Source organism: Struthio camelus, chromosome 13, assembly GCF_040807025.1.
Source record: "Struthio camelus isolate bStrCam1 chromosome 13, bStrCam1.hap1, whole genome shotgun sequence".
NCBI classification, from domain to species: domain Eukaryota; kingdom Metazoa; phylum Chordata; class Aves; order Struthioniformes; family Struthionidae; genus Struthio; species Struthio camelus.
In genome coordinates this window covers 7,300,924-7,323,260 of record NC_090954.1, presented here as the reverse complement: position 1 = coordinate 7,323,260, position 22,337 = coordinate 7,300,924, and the positions used below count along the sequence as shown (strand labels likewise).

Genomic DNA, 22,337 nt, shown 5'->3' with positions numbered 1-22,337 from the left:
AAGAGAAAGAGGGTCCTGAATTACTGTTCAGCCTCCAAGTGCTTGGCCTCCAAAAATCCTTCCTCCCAGTGCAGAGAGCTCTCAGGCTAGGCTTCTGGATTTGTTATGTCTCTAGCGCATTGGGTCACAGGAGAGGCCCACGTTTCACGTGTTGGGCAGGTGACGGGGGAGGCAATGGTGCTAGCTGGCAGCTGGCCATGTCTCTCTCACCCTCCCGTGAGTGGCTCTGCATTGCCATGATAAGGCCGAGCAACCTACAGCAGCAGTCTGGAGACAGCCCGATGTTGGACCAGCGCTGTGGGGGCACAGAGCAGCCATAGCTCAGCCTCAAGCAGTTTACCGTAACCAGCATGCCTCTCTCTCCCACAGATCCCTCCCTAGTCTTCCTCCCCACAGCTGCCGAAGAGCTCTTCATCTTCATCACGGGCTACACGGAGGCCATCATCCCGTGCCGTGTGACCAACCCACAGATGCAGGTGACCCTCTATGAGAAGAAGGTGGAGAACCCCATCCTAGCTGCTTATGACCCACAGCAGGGCTTCAAAGGCTTCTTTGAGGACAAGACCTACTTCTGCCGGACAACTGTGGATGACCAGGACGTGGATTCAGACACGTTCTATGTATACAGGATCCAGGGTGAGCTGCCTGGGGCCCTTGCCTTTGTACAGCCCTGAACAAAGAATTGGTCCCTGCACCTGAGCAGGGACACTTGAGATAAAAGGCAAACCCAGAAGAGTGGGGAGATCATATGGGCACAGAGCCTGTGCTGATAAGCAGCTCTCCCAGTGCTCCTGCTTTCTTGCTCTTCCCTTCCTTCGTTATTCATTCCTGCATTTGACCCTGTCCACAGTTTCCTCCGTGAATGTCTCCATCAGCGCGGTGCAGACCATTGTGAGGCAGGGAGAGAACATTACCCTGATGTGCACTGTGAGCGGCAATGAGCTGGTCAACTTCAACTGGGCTTATCCTCGCAAGAAGGTGAGTGCTCTGGTCTCGTGGTCTCTGGGCAGCAGCTCCAGCTTTCGCCCAGAACTCCCATGGCAACCACACATCAGTATCACAGCGGTGCTCAAGAGGCTTCATTCCATGACAGAAGCTGTGGGATGTTCTTGCCATGAGCTTGATTGGGAGATCCTTGGACTAAAGCTATCTGTCTCAGTGGCCTCTGATCAGTGCCACTGTCCCCTTCCCACCCAGACCGAGATCTTCTTCCCCCTTCTCCTCCCTCCCCACGAGCCTGGCTCTGTAGCTCCGATGGCAGAACGTGCCCCCGATTTCACGGAGCATATCTCCTGTCCCCATTGTGCAGGCAGGGAAGGCTGTGGAGCCAGTGACTGACTTCCTGCCCGGATCCACCCACGAAATCCGCTCCATCCTCATCATCCAGAATGCAGAGTTGGAAGATAGTGGGACCTACATCTGCAACGTCTCGGAGGGCTACCACGAGAAAACGGACCGGAAAGATATCACAGTCCATGTCATTGGTACGTTGCTGCCCACACGCTCAAAGCTAGCACCCAGAGAAACCACGTGGGCATCCAGGCAGGCTCCAGGATGCCAAATCCTCTTCTCTCCACACATACTCCAGCTCTCTTCCCTCCTCCCCTTCTTAGTATAGGAGGCCAAAAGCCATTCCTCACCCCGGAGAGGCTTAATGTCATCCCTGCTCAGTTCTAGGCATCAAAAAATCCCAAATCCCCCACCATGGCTTTATGGGCCCCTCTAAGACACATGTGACTGAGAGCAGCTTTGCACTGTGCAGGGCCATGCACTGCCAGCTCACACTTGTCATCTCTCTCGTCCGTGTCTGTCCTCCCATTGTGTAATTTTAGCCTTTCCTTGCATGTTATCTCCCCCATGAGCTCCCCTGCTCCAAAAACAACTCTGCAACCACGCTCCCCTTGGACACAGACCTGAGGCCTTGAAGGCTGGGTCTAGGGCGAGTTGCCCCATCATTTCTGGGTCTTCAGGGTGTTTTGTTCTAGATCCATGTTTTTCCTGCCCTGTGTCAGACAAAGGGGCAGAGAGGGGTCATTTCTCTCTCTGAAGCCCTTACCCTTCCTGCACTCTCTCAGAGCGTGGCTTTGTGCGCTTCCACACTCGCCTGGCCAGCACAGAGTACGCTGAGGTCCATAAGAGCCGCACCATCCAGGTGGAGGTTGAGGCCTACCCACCACCAAGCATCATGTGGCTGAAGAACAACAAGACACTGACCATGGAGAGCAACAGCGAGTTCACCATCTCCAGCAGGAACCTCTCAGAAACCAGGTGAAAGCCCACCTCCCCTCACCAAGGTGCAAAGAGTGGACAGGTCACAAGGCAAACTGGAAATAGCCAGTCAGACATGGGGTAGCCATTGAACACACACCTTTTTGCAAATGGGTTTTGTGCATGCCACAGTAGGGTGGGAGCTCGTGCCCTCCAAGCGCTGTTGGCCCCCAGGTGTCTCCCTGTCCTCATAATCTCAGGACTGTCTCTTCCAGGTACCAAACAGCTCTGGTTCTGGTGCGAGTGAAGCAGGAAGAAGGAGGGTTTTACACCATCCGGGCTTCCAACGAGGATGAGATGCAGGAGCTGTCCTTCCATCTGCAGATAAATGGTGAGGCAGAGACCAGGCCAAGGAGTGCAGGGGTCATCCTAGGCAATGGCTCCATCCTTCACTGCAGGACTTCAGGCTGAAGCCCTTGCTCCTGGGACTACAGCCTCAGAGTGATTTTGGTCAAAAAAGCAAGAAATACACTCACTTGAAATATCTCACGCTTGCTTTAAGAGCAAGGGGCAGAGAGGCAATGCAGACACCAGTGGCTTGGCTTTCACACCCTGTGCCAATACAGTGTGTGCAGAGAGGGGTGGGCAGTTCTGCTGATGCCCCCCCTGTGCTCCCCTGTGCTCCCCAAGCAAGTTAGATAGGGGCTGGTGTCCTCCCTGCCCCCTCATCCACAACTTTTCTCTTTTTGTTGTTAAGTTTCAAAAATGAAACGTGACTGATGTTATGGGTTCTAGCTCACTGTCCTTTCACCCCTGGGCCATGTTGGGAGAGCAGAGCAATCATGTATCCCTTCCATCCTGCACGCAAAGCGGAGGATTGATTCTCACCGGTGTCTCCCCTCGGTTTCAGTGCCAGCCAAAGTGGTGGATCTCAGGGAGAACAGCAGTGCCAGCAGTGGGGAGCAGACTGTAACGTGCTCTGCTGAAGGAATGCCACAGCCAGAGATCAGCTGGTCCACCTGCAGCGACATCAAATGGTAAGCAGAGAGATGTAGCCCATGGGAACGGCAAGGCTCCCAAATCTGTTATAATAACAGACTGTTATTTTATTGTGTTCTGCTGGCTGTGCATTGTTCGCAGCCATGTCACCCCTGCCTCTGATGAGCAGAGCATGGGGCTCTGCTGCAGTAGCGGATTTGAGCCCCTTGTACTTTCAGTCTGTGCTTGCAAGGAAAAGAGCTGGAAAATTAATTTAAAAATGAAACATGCTATGTACTGGGCCCAGAAGACATCCTGGGGCTTCAGCCTAGTAGCTCACAGGGATCCGGGCCAATGCCCTCCATCTCCCCAGCAAATGGTACAAGAAGGTCAAATGAGGAAGGGGCGTTAGAGGACGCTGTTTTAGAGCAAGGAGATCTCCTCCACACACCCAGGCATCCCATGGTGGCATGGAGATCTGGCTGCCCCTTATCTGCCTGTAACCCCTGGGCAGGTGCAGCACCAAGGGGCAGCCCACCCGGCTGCTGGGGAACGACTCTGCAGAGATCGGCCTGCAGACCAACGCCACGTACCACGCAGAGCTCCAGGTATACCGCGTGAACAGCGCCCTGCAGCTCCACAGGGTGGACGAGCCCCTGCTGCTGAGATGCACCGTGCAAAACTTCCTGGGCACGAACTCCCAGGACATCACGCTGGTCCCACACGGTGAGCGCTGTGGGAGGTGTCTGAGCCAGCGGGGAGGGAGCTAGACTTTCCTCTCCGTGTCTCCAGTCTGGAGATGCTGGGAGCCAGGAGCATGCTCTAATGGCTGCAGCCCTCCAAGGCAGGAAGTTTGAGCTTTTATGCCCGAAGCAGAGCCTCCTTTGAGTTGAGTAGGAAAGCCTGCTCCAGGAGGAGCGTGGAGCCCACAAGTCCACTGGCCGTGAGCATCCTCTTGTCACTGTTAGGCCGGGACATCCCTTAAGGGAGGTGAGAGGAGAGTGCCGGAGCAGGTCCCCAGTGGCTTGTTATTAGCCTGCGGGTCACTAGATGGTGCCACGGACCTGAACATCCATGTGCTGAACCTCCCAAACATGAGAGGATGCTCTGAGCTGGGGGCTAGAGTTGCCAGTTGTTCCCCTGGGCAAACCAGCCCCCACAAGCTCCATACACCCTCCTGAAGTCAAACCTCTCCCAAGATCAGAGAGAGCCCTTCAGTGGGCTGTAGCAACCCATCACCCCATTTACCCCAGGGTGCTGGCACTGCTAGTGCCGGACAGGTCTGCCTGGGAGGAAAGGACAGGGAAAGGGAAAGGACAGGGTCTTCCCCCAGTCAGACCCTGCCCCAGCCGCAGGAGAGCTGAGGCTTGGTGTCTGGATCCAATTTAAGGCTCCATGACAAACCCTCAGTCCATTGTCACCCTCCCGCCCCAAATAGATGTCTGTGGGTAGGTGTGCAGCAGGAGAGGGACAGTAGCTAGAGCAGGGAAGGGGAAGGGGGCATGGAGCGCTCTTTGCTGGTGTCCCCACTTTGCCCACGGTGCCCAGGCCACGCACGGACAGAGGAGTCTGACTGCTATCTCTGTGGTTATCGTTGTAGCCTTGCCATTTAAAGTGGTCATCATCTCTGTCATCTTGGCCTTGCTGGTCCTCACCGTCATCTCCTTGGTAATCCTCATCGTTCTGTGGCAGAAGGTAAGGGGGTAGAATGCTCCCAGGCTGCCAGGGTGGTACCCCCATGTCGGGTGGTAGGGAAGAGCGAAGCTGAGAGCTTCCTGCTGTCACAGCCCTCATGCTGTCCCACCTGAGCCGAGGATCATATGCCTCCACCGCCCTCCTCATCCTCAGACGTCTGTCTGTAGGCCACAGTGGGTGGGAAGCAAAGGCTGCAGGGACCGCAAACTGCCTGACAAAGCCCATCCACGTACCCCATGCCCTCCCTGACCCCCCAGCCTCTCAAGCCTCTCTTGCCACTTTGCTCTCCTCTCCAGAAACCACGTTATGAAATCCGCTGGAAGGTGATTGAGTCAGTCAGCTCCGATGGGCACGAGTACATCTACGTGGATCCCATGCAGCTCCCTTATGACTCCAGCTGGGAGGTGCCCAGGGACAAGCTGGTGTTAGGTAAAGGTCTAACCACAGGCTGGTCTGTGAGTCCAACCTGACAGACCTGTCAGGTCCTGGCTGTCTGGGGAAGATGTGGCCAGTCCCTCGGTTTGGGGCACCGCATTGCTGGCATGGCAAAGCCAAGAGACAAGCACAGAGCCCTGGGGAAGGTGCTGCCCTGGAGTGGGAACATGGCCAGGGTGGGATGTTGCAGCATGAGGAGAGAGACCTGGGGCTGAAGGAAGGGGTATTCAGGCCTTTTTGAGTTTGAGATGTCTCAGTGTTGGATCCCACACACTGGGAGGGTGCAAAGGAGAGCAACCCAGGATGATACTGGAGATAGGATGGGGCCCCTCCTTGTGATGGCCCTGGAGTGGAGGAGCTGTCTGGGGTAACTATTGGAAACCAGCTGCTCCCTTTGGTGTGAGGCACTGGCTTTATCCTAGCTATTCTTCCCTGTGACTGGCAGATCCTTCCTTTCACAGCCAGTCAGCAACCAGGTCCAACCCCAAACAATGTAGCTCACCACCATCGTTATTCCCACCAGGACAGCTGCAGGAAGACTGGCATCACATTAGACAAGGGACACGGCTTTTCCAAGCTCCTCTCCAATGCGGCCTGTCCACGCAGGGGGTCATCACCAACTTTGTCTCATTGCTGTTTCTCTGCAGGACGCACCCTCGGCTCTGGTGCGTTTGGACGCGTGGTGGAGGCAACAGCCCATGGCTTGAGTCATTCACAGTCCACCATGAAAGTGGCAGTCAAAATGCTCAAGTGTGAGTCCCCTCCACCATCCCTCTCCCCATCTTTCCACCCAAACACCACAACGGTGCACTGCTCTGCTCACCCTGCTGGCCTTGCCTCCACTCACATCGAGTTTCCCCTACAGCCACTGCCAGAAGCAGCGAGAAGCAGGCCCTCATGTCCGAGCTGAAGATCATGAGCCACCTAGGACCTCACCTGAACATTGTCAACTTGCTGGGGGCCTGCACCAAAGGAGGTATCGATGCCTCGTTCACAGAGGGCCCTGTTCGGCCCAAGGCGCCCTGTCTCCTCTCCCCGCTGCCCCAGACCATGCTGCAGGGGAGAATTGTCCTCAGATAGAATAATTCCTGGTTTCTGTTTCAAAATGACTTTCTGTTGCCTAGGAAAGCCAAGTGGGGCTCCAAAAGCTGTTCCTTCCAGCCTGATTGAAGCTGAGAATGCATCTTTCCATTAACCCCCACCTCCCTCCCCAGCCATAGATTTCGAACTCCAAAAATGTTCGCTGCCAAAAGAGTGGCTTTTCCCTGTGACCTTAGCCAGGAACATGTCCTGTGAGCTGATACCATCCCCTGGGGTGGGAATCGTGTTTCTGGGTTCGAGGCTCCCGTTGGGGTTTCAGGCCCCATATGCACATCTCAGCACCTACAAGCTTCTGTCACCTTTCTTGGACCCTGCAGAGGTGGCCTGCAGAACCCCAGCCCCTGTGGGATGAAACTCGCTGCCCTGGGGAGTGAGCAGGAGAAAGACAGGGCTGACAAAGGTATTCTCTCCCACCAGGGCCCATCTATATCATCACCGAGTACTGCCGCTACGGGGACCTGGTGGACTACCTGCACCACAACAAGCACACCTTCCTGCAGTCCTACAGTGAGAAAGCCCGGCGAGAGGCGGAGGTGTACGGGAACACCACCAAGGAGGACCACGTGCAAAGGTGCCTAGAAAGTAGCGCTCTCTTCCTCCCTGGTGCCAACCCCATCTTTGCCCCTACCATTGAGGGAAGCCGGTACTCTGGATACCTAGGTTTCTTGCAGACCGGTAAAATAGACTCCTCTCCCGCACCGGAACACACTTGTCCACTTGTGAGAATGCTCCCTGTGCCAGCCTGCCATCCCCATAGAACTCCTAGCAGGTAGAGTTAGAAGAGGCAATCTGTGTGTCCTGGAGGCTGAGTTTCCTAGCATACATGCCAGCTGCAGCATGCCAGTGGGGAATATTCCCTGGCATCATTAGTTTTCCCTGGCATCGTTTTACCATAGCTATGCATCAAGTACAGAGAAGAAAGGTTTCCCAGCATGTCTTAGGCCTTGGAGACCTCAGTTCTGCATTTTCAGGGCAGGTCTTGTTGCTACCATGCCTAGGGGAGAAGTGCTAGAAGGAGTGTAGTTGCACAAGAGCTTCTAAGAGCAAAGGGTCCTTCATCTGGTCACTGGCCATACGGGGTGCAGGCGCGTCAGTACAGAGAAGCAGTCCCGTGGGAAGTTAGAAAGCAGCATTTCCTTCCAGCGTACCAAAACAGTAATAAAACAGAGCGGTGTCAGGACATCAGCACAGCCACCCCCCCATGCTTTCTGCTTGAAGGCAGCTGAGTTCCTGCTAAGCACCAAGCATAGCCTACTGAGCTGCTCGCGGTGCCCAGGCCAAGCCTGCAGGGACTTGCCCCACGGCTCAGCTGTGCAGCAGGTTTCCCTTGCTCAGCGGCAGTATGTAGAAAGCCTCTGGATGCTGCTTCCCGGTTGCAGTTGTTGCTTGTTCAAGGGAGAGGTGCTCTGTGGGGATGGACATACAGGCTCTGCTGACCCGAACTAGGGAGGTTTAAATGTGGACTGAGCGATGTCAGCATGCTCACTCCATTCAGCCATCTTAGGGCTGGCCCCAGCCATTGCGGGACCCTGCACAGCTGACATGGAGGGCTTTGCATGCCCACTCCAGCTTGGCTTTTGCACTGTCTCACCTTACTGGCGCCCGTGGAGCTGCCTGGCCCTGGCTCACCTTCCTGTACTCCACTGGCACTGCGCTCAAATGCTGATCTAAGCCCATGCTCTGGCAGGCCAGGAGGGCACGCAAAGCTGCAGCCGGCGGCCAAGGACCCTTGGACACCCTCAGGGGTATATAGTAGAGCTATGTAAAGCTAGCGCTGAGGCCAAACACTAGAACTGTTTGGTGATGGAAGGTCTCCAGTGCCATCTGCACATCTCGGTATGCACGATGCAAGGCTTCATCCCCTGCTGGGACATTTTAGTGCCAGGGCTGAGGGTTCAGTTATTGTAGTCCCGCAAATTGTTTTCCCGTTCCGTGCATCTCCTCTGCTCCTCTGGGCCTGAACAGCCTCTTTGCTTCCCCACCATAGTCACCTCTCCTTGTCTGTTGAGAGCGATGGGGGCTACATGGACATGAGCAAGGACGACTCCCTGGATTACGTGCCCATGTCTGATATGAAGGGTGAAGTCAAGTACGCTGACATTGAGTCCTCCAACTACGGCACCCCATATGAGCTGGACACCTATTCCCCATCAGGTAACGGCTCAGCCACAGCAGGAGGGAGAAGAGCTTGTACTTGGGGCACTGGATGCCCTTGCTTGCAGACCTGGGTGGTGCACATTGCAAAGGTCACCTTTGGGACTATTCCAGCAACGGTGACAGACATCCTTGTGCTGGCAGCCCCCGGCTCTGCCTCTATGTCTATGGAGGCTGAGCAACCCCTGATGGGCTGGGTCCTTTCAGCGCAGGCTCCAGTGCGAATCCACAAGTGTGCCAAGTAACACCAGTGTGAGTATCTGCTTGCCCTTCCCTCCCTTCAGCTCCTGAAAGAACAGACCGGGTGACACTGATAAACGAGTCTCCGCTTCTCAGCTACATGGACTTGGTCGGGTTTAGCTTCCAGGTGGCCAACGGGATGGAGTTTCTGGCTTCCAAAAATGTACGTATGCAGGCTAGTCCGTGGTGTCCGCAGTGGCTGAAGCAAGAACACTCCTCCGTGTCCTGTGGTCAGCTTCGGCTCACTGTCTCTCTGCAGTGAGGGGACACAGCCCTGGGGGGTCAGTGTGACTGTATTCGCACATGACAGCTAGCCCTGGCTTAGATCGAGCTTCAGACCTCAAATTCCCTGATTCTGAGCTCCTCCTAAGCCACTTGCAGCACAGTCGTGGTGCTATATCATTTCCTTTTACCAAGATGACCACCCCCAAACACGATACAGTCTTTGCGCTAAAGCACAAGGCACTCCATAGCAGGTGGGGCTGTCCAAACAGAGATATCTCCTCTGCACCAGCCCACTGCCCACCCTGCATAGTCAGCACCTGGCAATCCCCTCTCCACTGGGTTGTTCAGATTGCCCTCAGGAGATTTGGATGCCTGTTACTGTTGCAGAGGGAAGCAGCCCAAGGTAGCAGTGAAAATGAGGTAGCACTGCTAGTGGCTGTGAGACAGGGTTGTCCCTGGAGGCCATGGAGGTGCCTCCAGTGACATGAGGTCAATCCTGTCCCTGCACCCCCAAGATGGGACTAGCGCTGGAGTTGGGCTGCCCCCCTCCAGAGTCCTGTGGGGAGGACCTGGGGGTCTTGTGTCCCTCACTCTTCCTGCCCCTCACAGTGACCATGGCCTGCCTCCCCCTTGCAGTGCGTGCATCGTGATCTGGCTGCGAGGAACGTCCTCATCTGCGAGGGGAAGCTGGTGAAGATCTGTGACTTTGGCCTGGCGAGGGACATCATGAGGGATTCAAACTACATCTCCAAAGGCAGCGTGAGTGCCATAAGCCATGCAAGCCCCTTCCCCCTGCCTGCTCTGGGCCTGGCACCCGCTATGCTCTCGCTCTGTGAGTGGTCTGTCCATCGTTGCGCCTGGGGGTGACGGCAGGGCAGGACTCCCAGGTAACAGTGCCAGCAGCCAGCACCTGATGTGCTCTGTATGCCATGGAGTCGCGGTATCACGTGCCCATACTTCTAGGCTCTTACAGAAGAACCTGAGTAGCTGTAGAAAAACTAGGGACCATGAGAGCCCCCCGAACAGCCCATCCTCAGTAGCTGGCCTGCATCACTTCCCCACACTATGCTGTGTTCGGTCCTGAGTTGCAGGCAGGAGGAGTGCAGGGTCAGACTGCTCGACAGTGGTGCAGTGAGTCACTGGACACTGGGAAGAGGTTCACAGACTTCTGCTCTAACCACTAGACCACAGGGAAAGAGGAAGTGCTTTCCTGCGAGCAGCTACTTTCCAGAAAGACCTCTCCGATCTTTCGAGGCAGAAGAGGATGAGGGTGTAAATCAGCATCCCTCAGAGCCTCGGCTGTACCTTCAACAACAGTGTGTCCACCCCAGCCCCGAGGCATTAGGGAGTACGCAGCCTTGAGAAAAGCAAGCCATATAATTGGCTCCATTTGGCAGACAGGGAAATTGAGGCTAGAGGAGCTGAGAGCCGGGTCCCTCGAACCACAGTCTTTAGCTACTCAGTGAACTGCTCAGCCTCCTTCCACCTGATCCCACTCATGTGGGCTGGCAGCCAGGTTCTCAGTGTCCGGAGAAGGTGCAAGGCCCTTCGCTGTCCCTGCTCCTGCAGAGGGGCTGGGGTTTCCAATCCAGCCTTGGCATAGCTACTTTTCCTTCCAAAACAGGAAACGAAACCGGTTTGCAATCTTTCCTGGGGATTATTTTGGTATTCATTGTGCAAGCAAATCCCTTTCCAGCCCGGGAACAGCACAGCACACAAGCTGACCAAGTGAGGCTCCTTTTATGCATCGCTCTGAGTGGATACGAGCAAGACAAAGGAGCATGGATGTGTCCTGGATGTGTTCTTCAGCCCATCTCCTCCTAGCCCCATAGCTCTCTGCAGCCTGGTTTCAGGTTTGCAAAGTCTAGACGGGCCTGGAGTCCCTGCCAGAGCGCCACGGTCACGCACAAGTCAGCACACTCTGCCCGAGGGTTCAGAAATACAGATGCACACCATGACAGTTTATCGCAGCAACAGGCTGTTGGCTACCGTGGAAATGGACGTAGCATCTGCTCTCTTCCCTCCTGCCTGCTGGATTCACCCTGTGCTAGGAAAGAGGAGACTGGTTCCCCCATGGAGTGGCTGACAGCAACTGTGCTGGGCTGATGGGCAGCTCTGAGGGCGTCTCCTTCGCTTGTAAGCCGAGTCTTGATACACAAATGCCGTAACTGCAGCTAACTCTCTTCTTGTTCCATCTTTCCCTTTTAGACTTTCTTGCCCCTTAAGTGGATGGCCCCAGAGAGCATCTTCAACAACCTCTACACCACCCTGAGTGATGTGTGGTCCTTTGGGATTCTCCTCTGGGAGATATTCACTCTGGGTAAGTGCCCTGGAGATCATGCTGGTGTCCTTAGGTCTGGTAGCACATTAGCAGAGCACTGCACATCCCCAGGATCCCTTCCCAAACCAAGAAGGTGCAAATCCATTTCTTATCCCCAAGTCCCAACCCTACGAGCATCAGACTAGCACTTCATGCCACGTTTCCTTCTTTCCTACGCTAACATTGCCATTTGGAAGTGAAATGAAACAGGAAAGGCAAACAAGAACAGGAAATATTGGGGTGATACACCTGGTGGCATGAGGGTGGCAGTCTCCATCAGCCTCATTCCCTGCTCTGCCTTTATACCCAGGAGGGACTCCATACCCTGAACTGCCTATGAACGAACAGTTCTACAATGCCATCAAACGCGGCTATCGGATGTCCAAACCCACCCATGCCTCTGATGAAATGTAAGTGCTGTCTGTATATGCTTTCCCTGGGCTTGTCCTGCACTAACTACAGAAGCATTTCTTCCCCTGTTTTCCCCACCTGCTAACTCACCAGCATGCCCTTCTCTTCCCTCTGATTAGCTACGATATCATGCAGAAGTGCTGGGAGGAGAAGTTTGAGATAAGACCATCCTTCTCACAGCTGGTGGTGCTTATGGGAAACCTCTTGGTGGATTGCTACAGAAAGGTATGTACAGAGGACCCCGTGTTGGAGGAGCAGAAGAGCGCCAGTGCTATGGGGAGGATGCTGCCGTGGCTAGAGCTCTCAGGGTTTGGGAGACGAGTGATTAGTCCCTGCTGTGCCAGAGGATTTTGCCGTTACCTGACCTGAATTATTCTGAACAGCCAGCGAAGGTGGTTTGAGCATGCTGAGGCAACCGGCATTGCCAGACAGCAGCTGGTATCTCAAGAACTAGGGACCTCACGATTGGCAGGAGATCGGAAACCTGCCTCCGACTGTTTGTTTTGAAGCTGTGGGGTCATTCCCTTAACCCCCCTCTTAGGAAACATTCGTGGTCTGTCTGTAGTGGAGTCAGGGCAGCTGAACCCAGCTAGAAGGTGCCTGCCCCTTTAGAAGAAGCCTAGCAGGCAGGGAAAGCCAACACAACTTCAGTTCATTTTAACTGCTCACAAGAACTTCCCGTTTCTTTGGTAACCTGCCCTATGGGAGCAGAGGTACCAACAGGTGGATGAAGAGTTCATGAAGAGTGACCACCCCGCTGTTGTCCGCACAAGACCCACAATCCCTGGACTGAACAATGCCAGGCCTGCTCCCAGCTCCCCCACCAGCAGCATCCTCTACACGGCTGTGCACCAGAACGGGGGCGAGAACGACTATATCATCCCCCTTCCTGACCCCAAGCCTGAGGGAATGTGTGACCTCCCTCAGGAGGCCTCCATCAGCCGGGCCAGGTAGAAGAGTCACTCCTGAATTCTCCCCCTTCCCCTGGCTGCCCGAAAATGAAAATGGGGGCCTCGAGAGCAAGTGAGGAGATTCTGCGCAGGGATGAGCCAGGGTGGGTTTACCCTGGCGGGGACGGAGGGCAGGATCACCCCCATATCAGGTGCTGGGACCTCACAAAAGACCCCGGGGATGGAGATGAACCGCGGGAGCTAGGAAGTGAGCTAAGACAGGGTTTTATGTCACATCCCGTGACATCAGCCAGCATAGCTGGGGACAAGAGACCCCGTTCATGAGGAGGAGTGCACATGGGGGAGCACAGGCCACAGAGCACAAATGGCTATACGTTGGGTATGAGGGCTGAATACACTCAAGTGATTTTGTCTGTCCCCCTGTGGAAAGCTACTCAGATAGACACAGGCTGCCATAAGTTCAAGGCATTTCTCACCCATTGGGAATCCTCTCCTACCAGGAAACTTGGGACAGGACACTTATTTCTCTCTCCCCCTTGTCCCCCTTCAGCTCTATGCTGAACGAGGTGAACACATCGTCTACGATATCCTGTGACAGCCCCTTGGGCCCACGGCAGGACGAGGAGCAGGAATTCGACTCTCAGCCGGTCTGCCAGAAGCCGAACGCAGGGCACCACGAGGTGGAGGAGAGTTTCCTGTAGTCAGAGCTGGGCTGACTCTGCATCTGTCCATGGCAAGGCCAGCTGAGGGCTGAACCAGACATTGCAGAGAGCCAAGCTTTGCGCTTGTTCATAGGGACGTCCACGCCTGTCCTGGCATTCCTCCCTCCCTCCCATCTCCTGGGATCGGGTGGGGAATTAGAGACTCTTCCTCCGTTGCCATCCCCTTCCCCTGTTACAAAGAGGTGGCTCTGTGCCAGCAACCCTCCATATCACTGCCACAACCTCCCCAGTGATCAAACCGCTGCTGGAGGGAGACATCTCATAGACCAACACCTTCTCTTCAAGTGGAAGACGCAGGCCAGATCTCCACATGAGACGCCACCTTCTACCTTGCTAATGTGATACTCCCACCTCTTCCCACCTCCGTGCTCTTCAGATGGCAATGAGTTTCAGCTCCTCTGCACCAGCACTTCTCTGATGGTCTCAGCACCAGCCATACTGTGGCACAGGTTCTGTGAAATGCCACCAGGACAGACAATTTCCTTGGAGACCATCATTGGGGTATAGAGAAGCTGTAACACCCCACTCCAGCTGCTGGAGATCAAGAAGTCATTGGGTGGATTTTCCTTCTAGTGCAGCCAAGGCCTGGAGAGATCAGCCGGCGTCTTGGAGATATTGAATAACCTTTCTCGCCAGCTCCTCTACAGTGGATAGCGCATCAGAGGCACTACAGGTACCACGGCTTTGGGACACAGCTCTACATCAACCTGTAGGGGCTGTCACACCCTGAAATGCTTTCTGCCCAGCAAAGCACCCAGGGCTCCCAAGGCATGCCAGGAACTGGAAAAGCTCTGACAATGACTTTGTTGTGGTAACAGACAGGGCAATGTTGCCTTTGCCTGCATGGACACTAAGCTAAATAGCCTCCACGGAAGATATAAAGGGAACAAATACACTAATCCACTAGCCAGGGCCAGTATCAGGAAGCAATATGGCTATTCATTAATCTTCTACTGCCACTGAGCCCAGCTCATCTGCTGGGAACTCATATAACCCCATCGGCTGCAAAAATCTCTGTGCCTTATCTTTGGGAAGCAAGGGCTTGCTTGTGGTTGACTGTTCACCCAGGCACCCTCATTCTCAGGACGGGAGGCCTCACCGGTCCCTCCTGAGTTGTAGTAAGACTATGGAGAGAGCTAAGGATGCCAGAACACCAACACAGGGACATTGCAAAAGAGAGAGCGAGAGAGAGGTCGGAAGGCTCTTTGGCCAGGGCTGAACCGTGTCTGACACACTGCCACTTCGAATCTCTCTGCTTGCCAAAATACACAAAGGAAGGTAGGTTTCAACAACAAATAGCATTTCTGGTGGCCGGGCACAGTCATTCGCAGCCTGCTGGGGACTGTGGATGGAGTGCCACGGGGAACCAAGCAGAGCAAGAATCGGGCAGGATTCCTCTCTCTTGGAAAGAACTTTGAAGAATAAAATGGCAGAGATCTTCCTCCCACTTTCGCCTCCTCCCCGGCTCTCACAGACAGGCCTGGGACCTCTTGTGCTCTATGCTGGCACTTGAATGAGGGGACTCAAAGCAGGAGGAACACCAGGCTTTTGAAATCAGCCGTGAGCTCCTGCTCTGCAGAGACGAAAGCTGAACCCCAAAAGCTACAACTGTGACATCAGCACAGAAATGAACAGGCTTTTTTCCAAAAGGAGAAGTTTCGCCTTTCACAGAGCTTTATTTGCTGCATGCCCCTCACTTCCATTAACCCCTTCACTGCCCTGCTTATGCACATCTTTATGTGCGTCCTACAAAAACTGCAGGTTTGAAAGCAGACAGGTTTGAAAATTCAGTCAATGTATTTCTGGGTTTCAGCCACCTTACAGCTATTTAGATTTCTTTTTTTTCTTCAAAAAATCTGAGACTTCTGCCAGTAAACCCCAAGCAAGACAGTTTCTGTCTTAAGTCGTCAGTCTTTGCTACTTAGTAAAGCTTCCATTTATGCAGCTAAAAGAGGAGTAGATATTTTGCGGGCTGGTATCACTGGTAAAATGTGAACATAAGAAATAGCACTTTTATTAGTAGCCAGTGGAGTATATTTTCAACACATATGGTCAGATTCCCCTTCATCCATTGGGATCACACTGCGAATGACAGCTGTTTTCCACGCTCTGTTCCTCATGCTTATAACAAAGTAGCCACCTTCTGTGGTCATGGTTCAAGGAACAATCCTTACCACAGGGAAGCAATAACGCATGAGATCTCCGGGGTCAGGCCACTTTATTTTTCTAACTTCTAAGGTGCTTGGTAGGATCCATGTCTCTGCAGCTTGAGCCCATAGGATGCCACATCACATCATCCTAACAGCCACTGCCTGCGCTAGCCCCATTTTGAACTTATCCTTCTCTATCAAGGGTGATGAGAAGTAGCCGGTACTCCAGGGGAGGTCAAATCAGGACCTCGCATAGGGCATTAATACATTCTGATCTATGCTGGAATTGTCTTGCCTGGTGTAGCTTTGGCTAATGTTGGCCTTTTCCCAGTCACAACATAGTGGTAGTTTGGAGTCATCCCCTGACCGATCTAGGCACCCACATCTTTCTACTCTTCTGGCATTTCTAACCGAGATACTTCCTGCTGTTCCAGACATTGGGTCATCAGTTCATTTCATTAGCAAACTTGTTATTTTTGGGCTGGACTGACTAATAGAAATATTCAATGCTTCTGGTCTCAAGAGCAACCCTGGAGAACCACTTCTACTACCTCCCTCCAGCCCAAAGAGTTCCCCATCATTTAACCGCTTCTCACCCTCCTTTGGGATATTTCCATATTCACTTCACAGTCCCTGCACTAAACTCCATGTTCTACAGATGAATTACTAATTTCCCACTATCAAATGCTTTTCTACAGTCCTGAAAGTGAAGATTTTTTGTTCTCCCTCAAGGGGGAACTCAGGTATCCTCTCCTATTGTCTGGGCATTCACTACCCTTGGATGGCTATTGCATTTTTATCCCATTTGCATATTTTTTATCCCATTTATTTCAATTATCCTTTGCACCAAAACCTGTTCTGTCTGCTGATCAGGTCAGATTTGCTAGCAAATTGCTGCTAATCCTCTCCTTTCTTAACACGGTACACCAGTCTCTTTGCATGATGGTACCGTTCTCACCTCCAGAGAGGTATGGCCAAATATCTTCCTTTGGCCCCAGGACTGCAAGGGCCAAGTCTTGCACTTTGTGGTACTTTCCTATTCAGCTAGTCCTATCACCCCCTTAGTGAGGGCATGCACACGCACTGCAGGAGCAATCTCCTCCACCCAGGACAGAGTAGCAGCTCTGGCTGCTAGTGTAGGTACCCTGGCAGTGGATGCTGCCCGGTACTGGTACAGAACTGGTAAGCTCTGCACCAGCGATGGCTCCAGCTGGGCATCCCAGTAGCCCCAGCTAAGCGAACTCTCCTCTAAGAGAGGGCTCTGCAGGGGCAGAGGCTTCCAGCTCCAAAAATGAGCTCACTCTGCACAGGGAGCCAGATCCAGCCCTCTCTCCCTCTCTCTCTGCTTCTGACATTCCAGTCCCTGTGCAGTCCGATGGGTGAGGGCTGTGGGAAACGGCTGGCTGTTCTGGGCCCATCAGTTTTGTAGCCATAATTTCTCCAGCGACGTTCTGAAGGGAACCGGTCCTTCCAGGTTTTTAGTTTTGATTATTAGAATTTTTGTTTGGGTGTGTTTTCATGTTCAGAGGTGGACCCAAACTGGGGCTTTTACTCACAGCCCAGATCCCCAGAAGGGACACATGCCACAGCTTGGGCCCATCTCTAGTGCAATATCTTTCATTTGTAGACCATATTGTACTCAACAGCTCTTGCGTTGTTATCAGCACCAATATATGCATAATCCTACTGCCAGTCACTTTTTCATATGTGCCTAAGTATATCCCAGAAACTAATGTGACACGCTGGTGTCTCTTTTCATGTTAAGATGTGTCTCAGACTGATGTGTGTGCAGGATTTGACCCTTCTGTCCTTCTCGGTTTGCGCGTTCCTATTTTTTTAAGTGAGAGTGTCATGTTTAGTGTTTGTTTGCATCATGTTATGAAATCTAGAGCACAGTGGCCTTTACTTATAACTAGATTGTCTCTGTTCACCTGCCAAGGGGACTGTTGTGGAGTCCCGTGGGGATGAAAGACAGAAGTGCAAGGCAGATGTGCAGCCTGAAGAAAGTTAGCCAGAAGTGGGAAATGGCTCTTCCCCTTCTTCCCAGTCAGGGCTCACCAGCTCTCCGGGGTGGGGAGAGACAGCACCGCAGATACAGGGTACTGGGCAGTGGGTTAGATTCTGGCTGTGGGGGAAGTCCAGGGTCTGTCTGTGTAAAACTGGGCTGCTCTGGAGGAGGGGATTTCACAGACCTCTTCTTTTGGCGGCTTTTTCTAAAATGGGATGTCAACTAATGCAGTAAGGAGGCAAAGCCCCTGCTCCAACGCACAGGCGCTAGGGAAGGTCTCCAGCTGGGCTCAGTGCCTAGCTCGGATCCCAGGATCAGCATGGCCAGTTTGCAGGGCAAATTGCACAACCTCACACATGCCCAACGTGGACCGGAGAGCAGCAAGCTGCCAAGTCAGCCCTGGGGAGCCCAGACGCAGCCTGGGGTCTCTGGGGCATGCCCACATGGATCTGGATGCAGGAGAACTGCTCCAGTTTAGCCCAGGTGACTCTTGGAGAGATGGCTCTTCTTGCTGGACTGAGAGGAGGCAGGAAAGCCAGCTAGAGCTGAGGGCTGTGCTGGGAGGCCTGCAGTGCCCCACTCGTTCCTATCCTTTCCTCCTGTATGGAGCTCATCAAAGTTGCAAAGGCCTGAAAAACTCCCCAAAGCGTGCTCGCTGCCCTCTCCCCTCCACTGTGTGAACCAGCTGGGATCACACCGTTACTCTGCAGCTTCCCTGCCTCTACACTGTCTGCCAGAAACCATCCTGGGGCAAGGAAGAAAACAGAGTTCAGACTGAGGTACCAAAGAGTTAACATTCTCCTAGGTTTACAGATGTATTTGTAGGACTCGTATTATGTCACATCTATAGCCATGAGATATTATTTTTATGCTGTAAACTTTTACAAATATGTTTTTAAAGAAAAAGTTTAAAATTAAAGGTGTTTCTTCTTTTTGCAAAGTGTCGTCTTCTTCTTCGTTTGCCTGGTTTCGGCTGCTTCCACTTGCTCCCGCTCAGATGGGTTGGGCATACAGCTTAACCATGTCGTGGGTGAAGGCTAAGCACGTTAATACGCTGTGCATGACCCTAACGCTTAGCAGAAGCCAAGCTGGGAACCAGGCAGTGAGAAGCACAGCGAGGCAGCAGCTGAGCCCGGAGACGTGGTAAGGAGCAGGGGCTGCAAACAGGACAGGGTCTGCCCTGGCTATCTGGTAGCGGGCCAGCCTGTGGGTCACGCTGCGCTGAGTGGAGGTGAGTGGATGCAAGGACAGCTGAGCTATCAGAAGATGCACCAGCAACACGTACATCCTGAAACCCAGAGCTGGGGGTTTGGCCCAGCAGCCTTCAAGCAGGGCTTGCCCTCCTCCTGAGTCACGCTGCTGGGTCTGGGCTTGAGTCAGGATAGAGATGTGGGTCTGCCAGGCTGGAGCAGTGTGGGGTTGGAGGGAGGCGTGGGAACACCACAGTGCAGTTGATTTTTCTCCATAGTATAGTGGCTCAGGGCAGCGGGAGAGAGGGGAGCTAGCAATGAGAGCAGGGCAGCAGCAGGAGCCAAGCCGTGGTGCACAGAGCTTCTCTGAGCTGCATTCTCCTCCTCTCCTTCTGGAAGGTGCAATTACCCTTTAAAGATGAAACCCGCGAGTGCTGGTTCCCCACACTACCATCCCTCTCATCCCAGGTCCCTCTGTCTCTCCCCTTTCCTCCTGGTCCCCTCACCTTCCCCCAGATGCCACCAGGTAAGTGCTGAAGTCCCCCAAGCACACGGGAAACAGTTACCTCCCGGAGTCCGGCCCAAAGTTGCCTCCTCTCTGCAGCACCACTGAAACTGTTGCTCTCAAAAACTACCCCAGACTGCTGAGCAGAGCTGTTTGCAGCCAGCTCAGAGCTGCATGCTTGGAAAGGCTGAGGTTGCTGCACAAAGAGGATTTTGAACTGAGGCTCAAATATATTGACTTTGTCCCAATTTTCAGGCTGTGTGATGCAGCCCCAGCACAAGTCCTGGCCGGCAGCAGTCGTGCCCGTTTGCACAGGGATTTGTACACCCCAGCTCCTGGAAACCCTTTGTGTACCCCAAAGGCCCAAGGCACTGGCTGCAGCAGGCGACAGGTGCAAGTCTCAGCAAGGTTCTCCTTTCCAGCACGGCCTGTCCTGAGCTCCCATCTCTGCTTAGTTTGCTAGAGAGGAGGTTTGCAGGCTCCCTGACCAGCTCAAGCTGATTCTCCCCAAGTTTTGCTCTGGGTCACCTGGCATGGCTCAGCCGTGTCGGGGCATTTTTCTCCGGGACATGAATCAGCAAGGGAAAAAAATCAGCTCATCTCCAGAAAGGCTGCAGTAAAGGCTTGCAGAAAAGCAGGGAAGGGGGCTTGTTAGCTCTCAGATGAGAACCTGGCTCATTCCCACAGCCCGATTTCCACCCAGCAGGCCTTTTGCATGTGGAGACGCACCAAGAAGGAGTTGCTGGGAGGGATATGAGTAGCTGGACCCTGGGACCTCCAGCAAGACATTTTCTCCACCTGAAATAAGTTGCTCTCCTCTTTGGTAGTAAGCACATATGGTGAGACAGGCATCTTGTGTAGGAGCCCAGGGAAGCAGAGAAATTCAGATGGTGCCTTTGGAGACAAACATGGCCTGCTGCAGCAGTCAGGCTCCCCACAGCAGGACTTTTAGCTATTTGGGTACCAACAGCTGACTCAGGACATGGCTGTTTCCCACGTGCCCCCCAGCTGCTGCAGGGCAGGTGAGACAGGCAGTGATGCTGCAGATGGCTGTGCACAGTACAGGGGTCCTGCAGGGCTGCAACAGTCCAGCCCAACTCCCACCAGCCTGGAAATCAGCCTGGGCTCCAAGTGCTCACAACTCCTCTACCTTCTACAGCCAGCCCATGGCCAAACAGGTAGTGGGTAGGTCTCGTGCCATCTCCTAGCATGCCATCTTGGCCATGGAGGCCTCCACAAACATCCCTGGACTTCAAATGACTCAAAGTAAGGCTGTAGCTCCTCTGAGAGTAATGCTGCTTCTTGCTCCGAGCTGCTTGGGCACAGGAGCCCACCTGGGCTAACAGCATCAGCTGGCCATGCAAAGCGGGGATCTTCTGCATCAAGCTGGTCCTGTGCAAGCCTGGCACAGCTCTTATTACTGCTATGTCAACCCACTCATGACAACCTGGGGAAGGAAATCCTGAGCGGTAGGAGCTGTGCCCGCACTAGTAACACTCCAGTGGCTGAGTTGCCGCTTGCAGTCACAGAACTTGGAGGTGCTGCCCACAGGCAGGAAGAGACTGACCACCAATGAGGCAGGAAGCCCAGCAGACAGCCTGTCCCACCAGCCTGAGCATCCTCAGGTGTGCCCAGCCCAACTTGAGGAGCCATGTGCGCTGGCTGTGACTTGTCACCTGTAGACTGCTGCCATCGGAGAGGCTCTGTAAGGGGCTCCTCCAAGGCAAGAAGGGAGGCTGAGAGATTGTTTCCCTTCTCTGCTAGCAACCTGTCTGGTTTAATACTTGTTCACATGAGTGAGTCAGTTCTCTCTGAGCTGGCATTTGTTCCTGGAAAAAAAAAAATTAAAAAGAAGAAGGAGGGAAGCAAACATCCTTTAAAAAGTCCCTTTGGCTCAAAAGGAGGAAAGATAATCAGCCAGATATCTCCTGCAGCCCAACCACTCTCCAAGCCCCCAGCTCTGGGCAGGAGCCCCCCAACACACCACAGTGTCTCTGGTTCATGTCCTTCTTCCCCATGTCCTGCCAGGAAAAACTGCTGAGAGGAAATCTTCTGCAGCCAAAAGCTGCCGTTTCTTCTCTCTGGACTCCTTCGCTCCCTTGTGCTCTCCAGCCATCCCTCTGGCCAAAACCTAGAGCTCTCTCCTCATTCCCATGACTCTTAGTCATCTTCAGCACAGTCAGCCGTGCTTTCATCTCTTGGCCCGAAAGATATTGTCTTCCCGGTACCTCTCTAAGTGCCCCTTTGGAGAATCCCGCAAGCCTGCTCCCCTCTGATTTACAGAGACACGAGGAGGACTACTCCGTCAGGAACATTTGAGCTGTAAGTGCAGATTCAACAGCCACCTCTGTACAGACACTTCAGTAAACCCTGGGTCCTTCTGTCCAAATTAGGCAGCCCATCTCTCTGACACCTCCCTGCTGAGAGCAGACAAGCAGCTGTGGCTCCAAGCAGCTAATTAGGAGTTCTGGAGCACCCCAAGACCTCTTTCTCAGCCTGTGCTACCAGCTGGTGGTTGTAACTTCCTACCCCAGAGCTGTCACGACCCAGGTTGAACTTTTGCTGCAGCATGAGCTTAACTAGCATTGCAGCACAGGGCAAGGGGGACCCTGCACCTCCCTTGACCTGCTAACATTTTGCTGACCTGACCACCCCTTAGCGGGATGTTTTGCTTCAATCCTACTCTCACCCCTGATTTTAGAAGAGATGCAGTCCAGGAGAGGGTTAACAAAGCACCTCATTACTACTCCCAGGTGCCAGCCAGGTTGGCAATCAGAAAGCAGCTGCAAAAAGTCTCCCCACCAAAGCCGGCTCCATGAGGTGGATGAGCCCTGCAGGTGTGAGAACAGTGGGGCAGGTGGGAGATATTCCCTGGGGCCAGGGAGAAGGGTCCTTGGTGGAGCCTGCAGCCTGGCAGCAGCTCCCTGACCGCTGTCCCCTTCAATGGCTGCAGCGCTCTGGGATGGCCGTGTCTCTGCATGCTGCTGGCTAGAGAAGGGCCACAGTGTGGCCTCGTGAGGCTCAGGGCCACAGGGCCCTCTCTGCCCTGGGGTTCGTATCCTCAGTTGAAACCAAACTACTTGT

The 22,337-nt window shown here is 53.7% G+C and overlaps 1 protein-coding gene across 1 annotated transcript in view; it reads left to right on the top strand.

Annotated features, from left to right (window-relative positions):
- Positions 1–18,498, top strand: part of PDGFRB (platelet derived growth factor receptor beta) — a 32,549-nt gene extending 14,051 nt beyond the window's left edge. The window contains exons 4-23 of the mRNA XM_068959696.1: positions 370–636; positions 851–978; positions 1,310–1,484; positions 2,076–2,268; positions 2,484–2,599; positions 3,119–3,245; positions 3,701–3,912; positions 4,787–4,881; positions 5,178–5,310; positions 5,964–6,068; positions 6,182–6,292; positions 6,835–6,988; positions 8,405–8,571; positions 8,856–8,974; positions 9,673–9,795; positions 11,245–11,356; positions 11,667–11,766; positions 11,887–11,992; positions 12,479–12,717; positions 13,229–18,498. Of these exons, the coding sequence (XP_068815797.1) occupies positions 370–636; positions 851–978; positions 1,310–1,484; positions 2,076–2,268; positions 2,484–2,599; positions 3,119–3,245; positions 3,701–3,912; positions 4,787–4,881; positions 5,178–5,310; positions 5,964–6,068; positions 6,182–6,292; positions 6,835–6,988; positions 8,405–8,571; positions 8,856–8,974; positions 9,673–9,795; positions 11,245–11,356; positions 11,667–11,766; positions 11,887–11,992; positions 12,479–12,717; positions 13,229–13,379 (2,933 nt within the window). The 3' untranslated portion in view covers positions 13,380–18,498. The remainder of the gene's footprint in view (positions 1–369; positions 637–850; positions 979–1,309; positions 1,485–2,075; positions 2,269–2,483; positions 2,600–3,118; positions 3,246–3,700; positions 3,913–4,786; positions 4,882–5,177; positions 5,311–5,963; positions 6,069–6,181; positions 6,293–6,834; positions 6,989–8,404; positions 8,572–8,855; positions 8,975–9,672; positions 9,796–11,244; positions 11,357–11,666; positions 11,767–11,886; positions 11,993–12,478; positions 12,718–13,228) is intronic.
- The last annotated feature ends 3,839 nt before the right edge of the window (positions 18,499–22,337 follow it).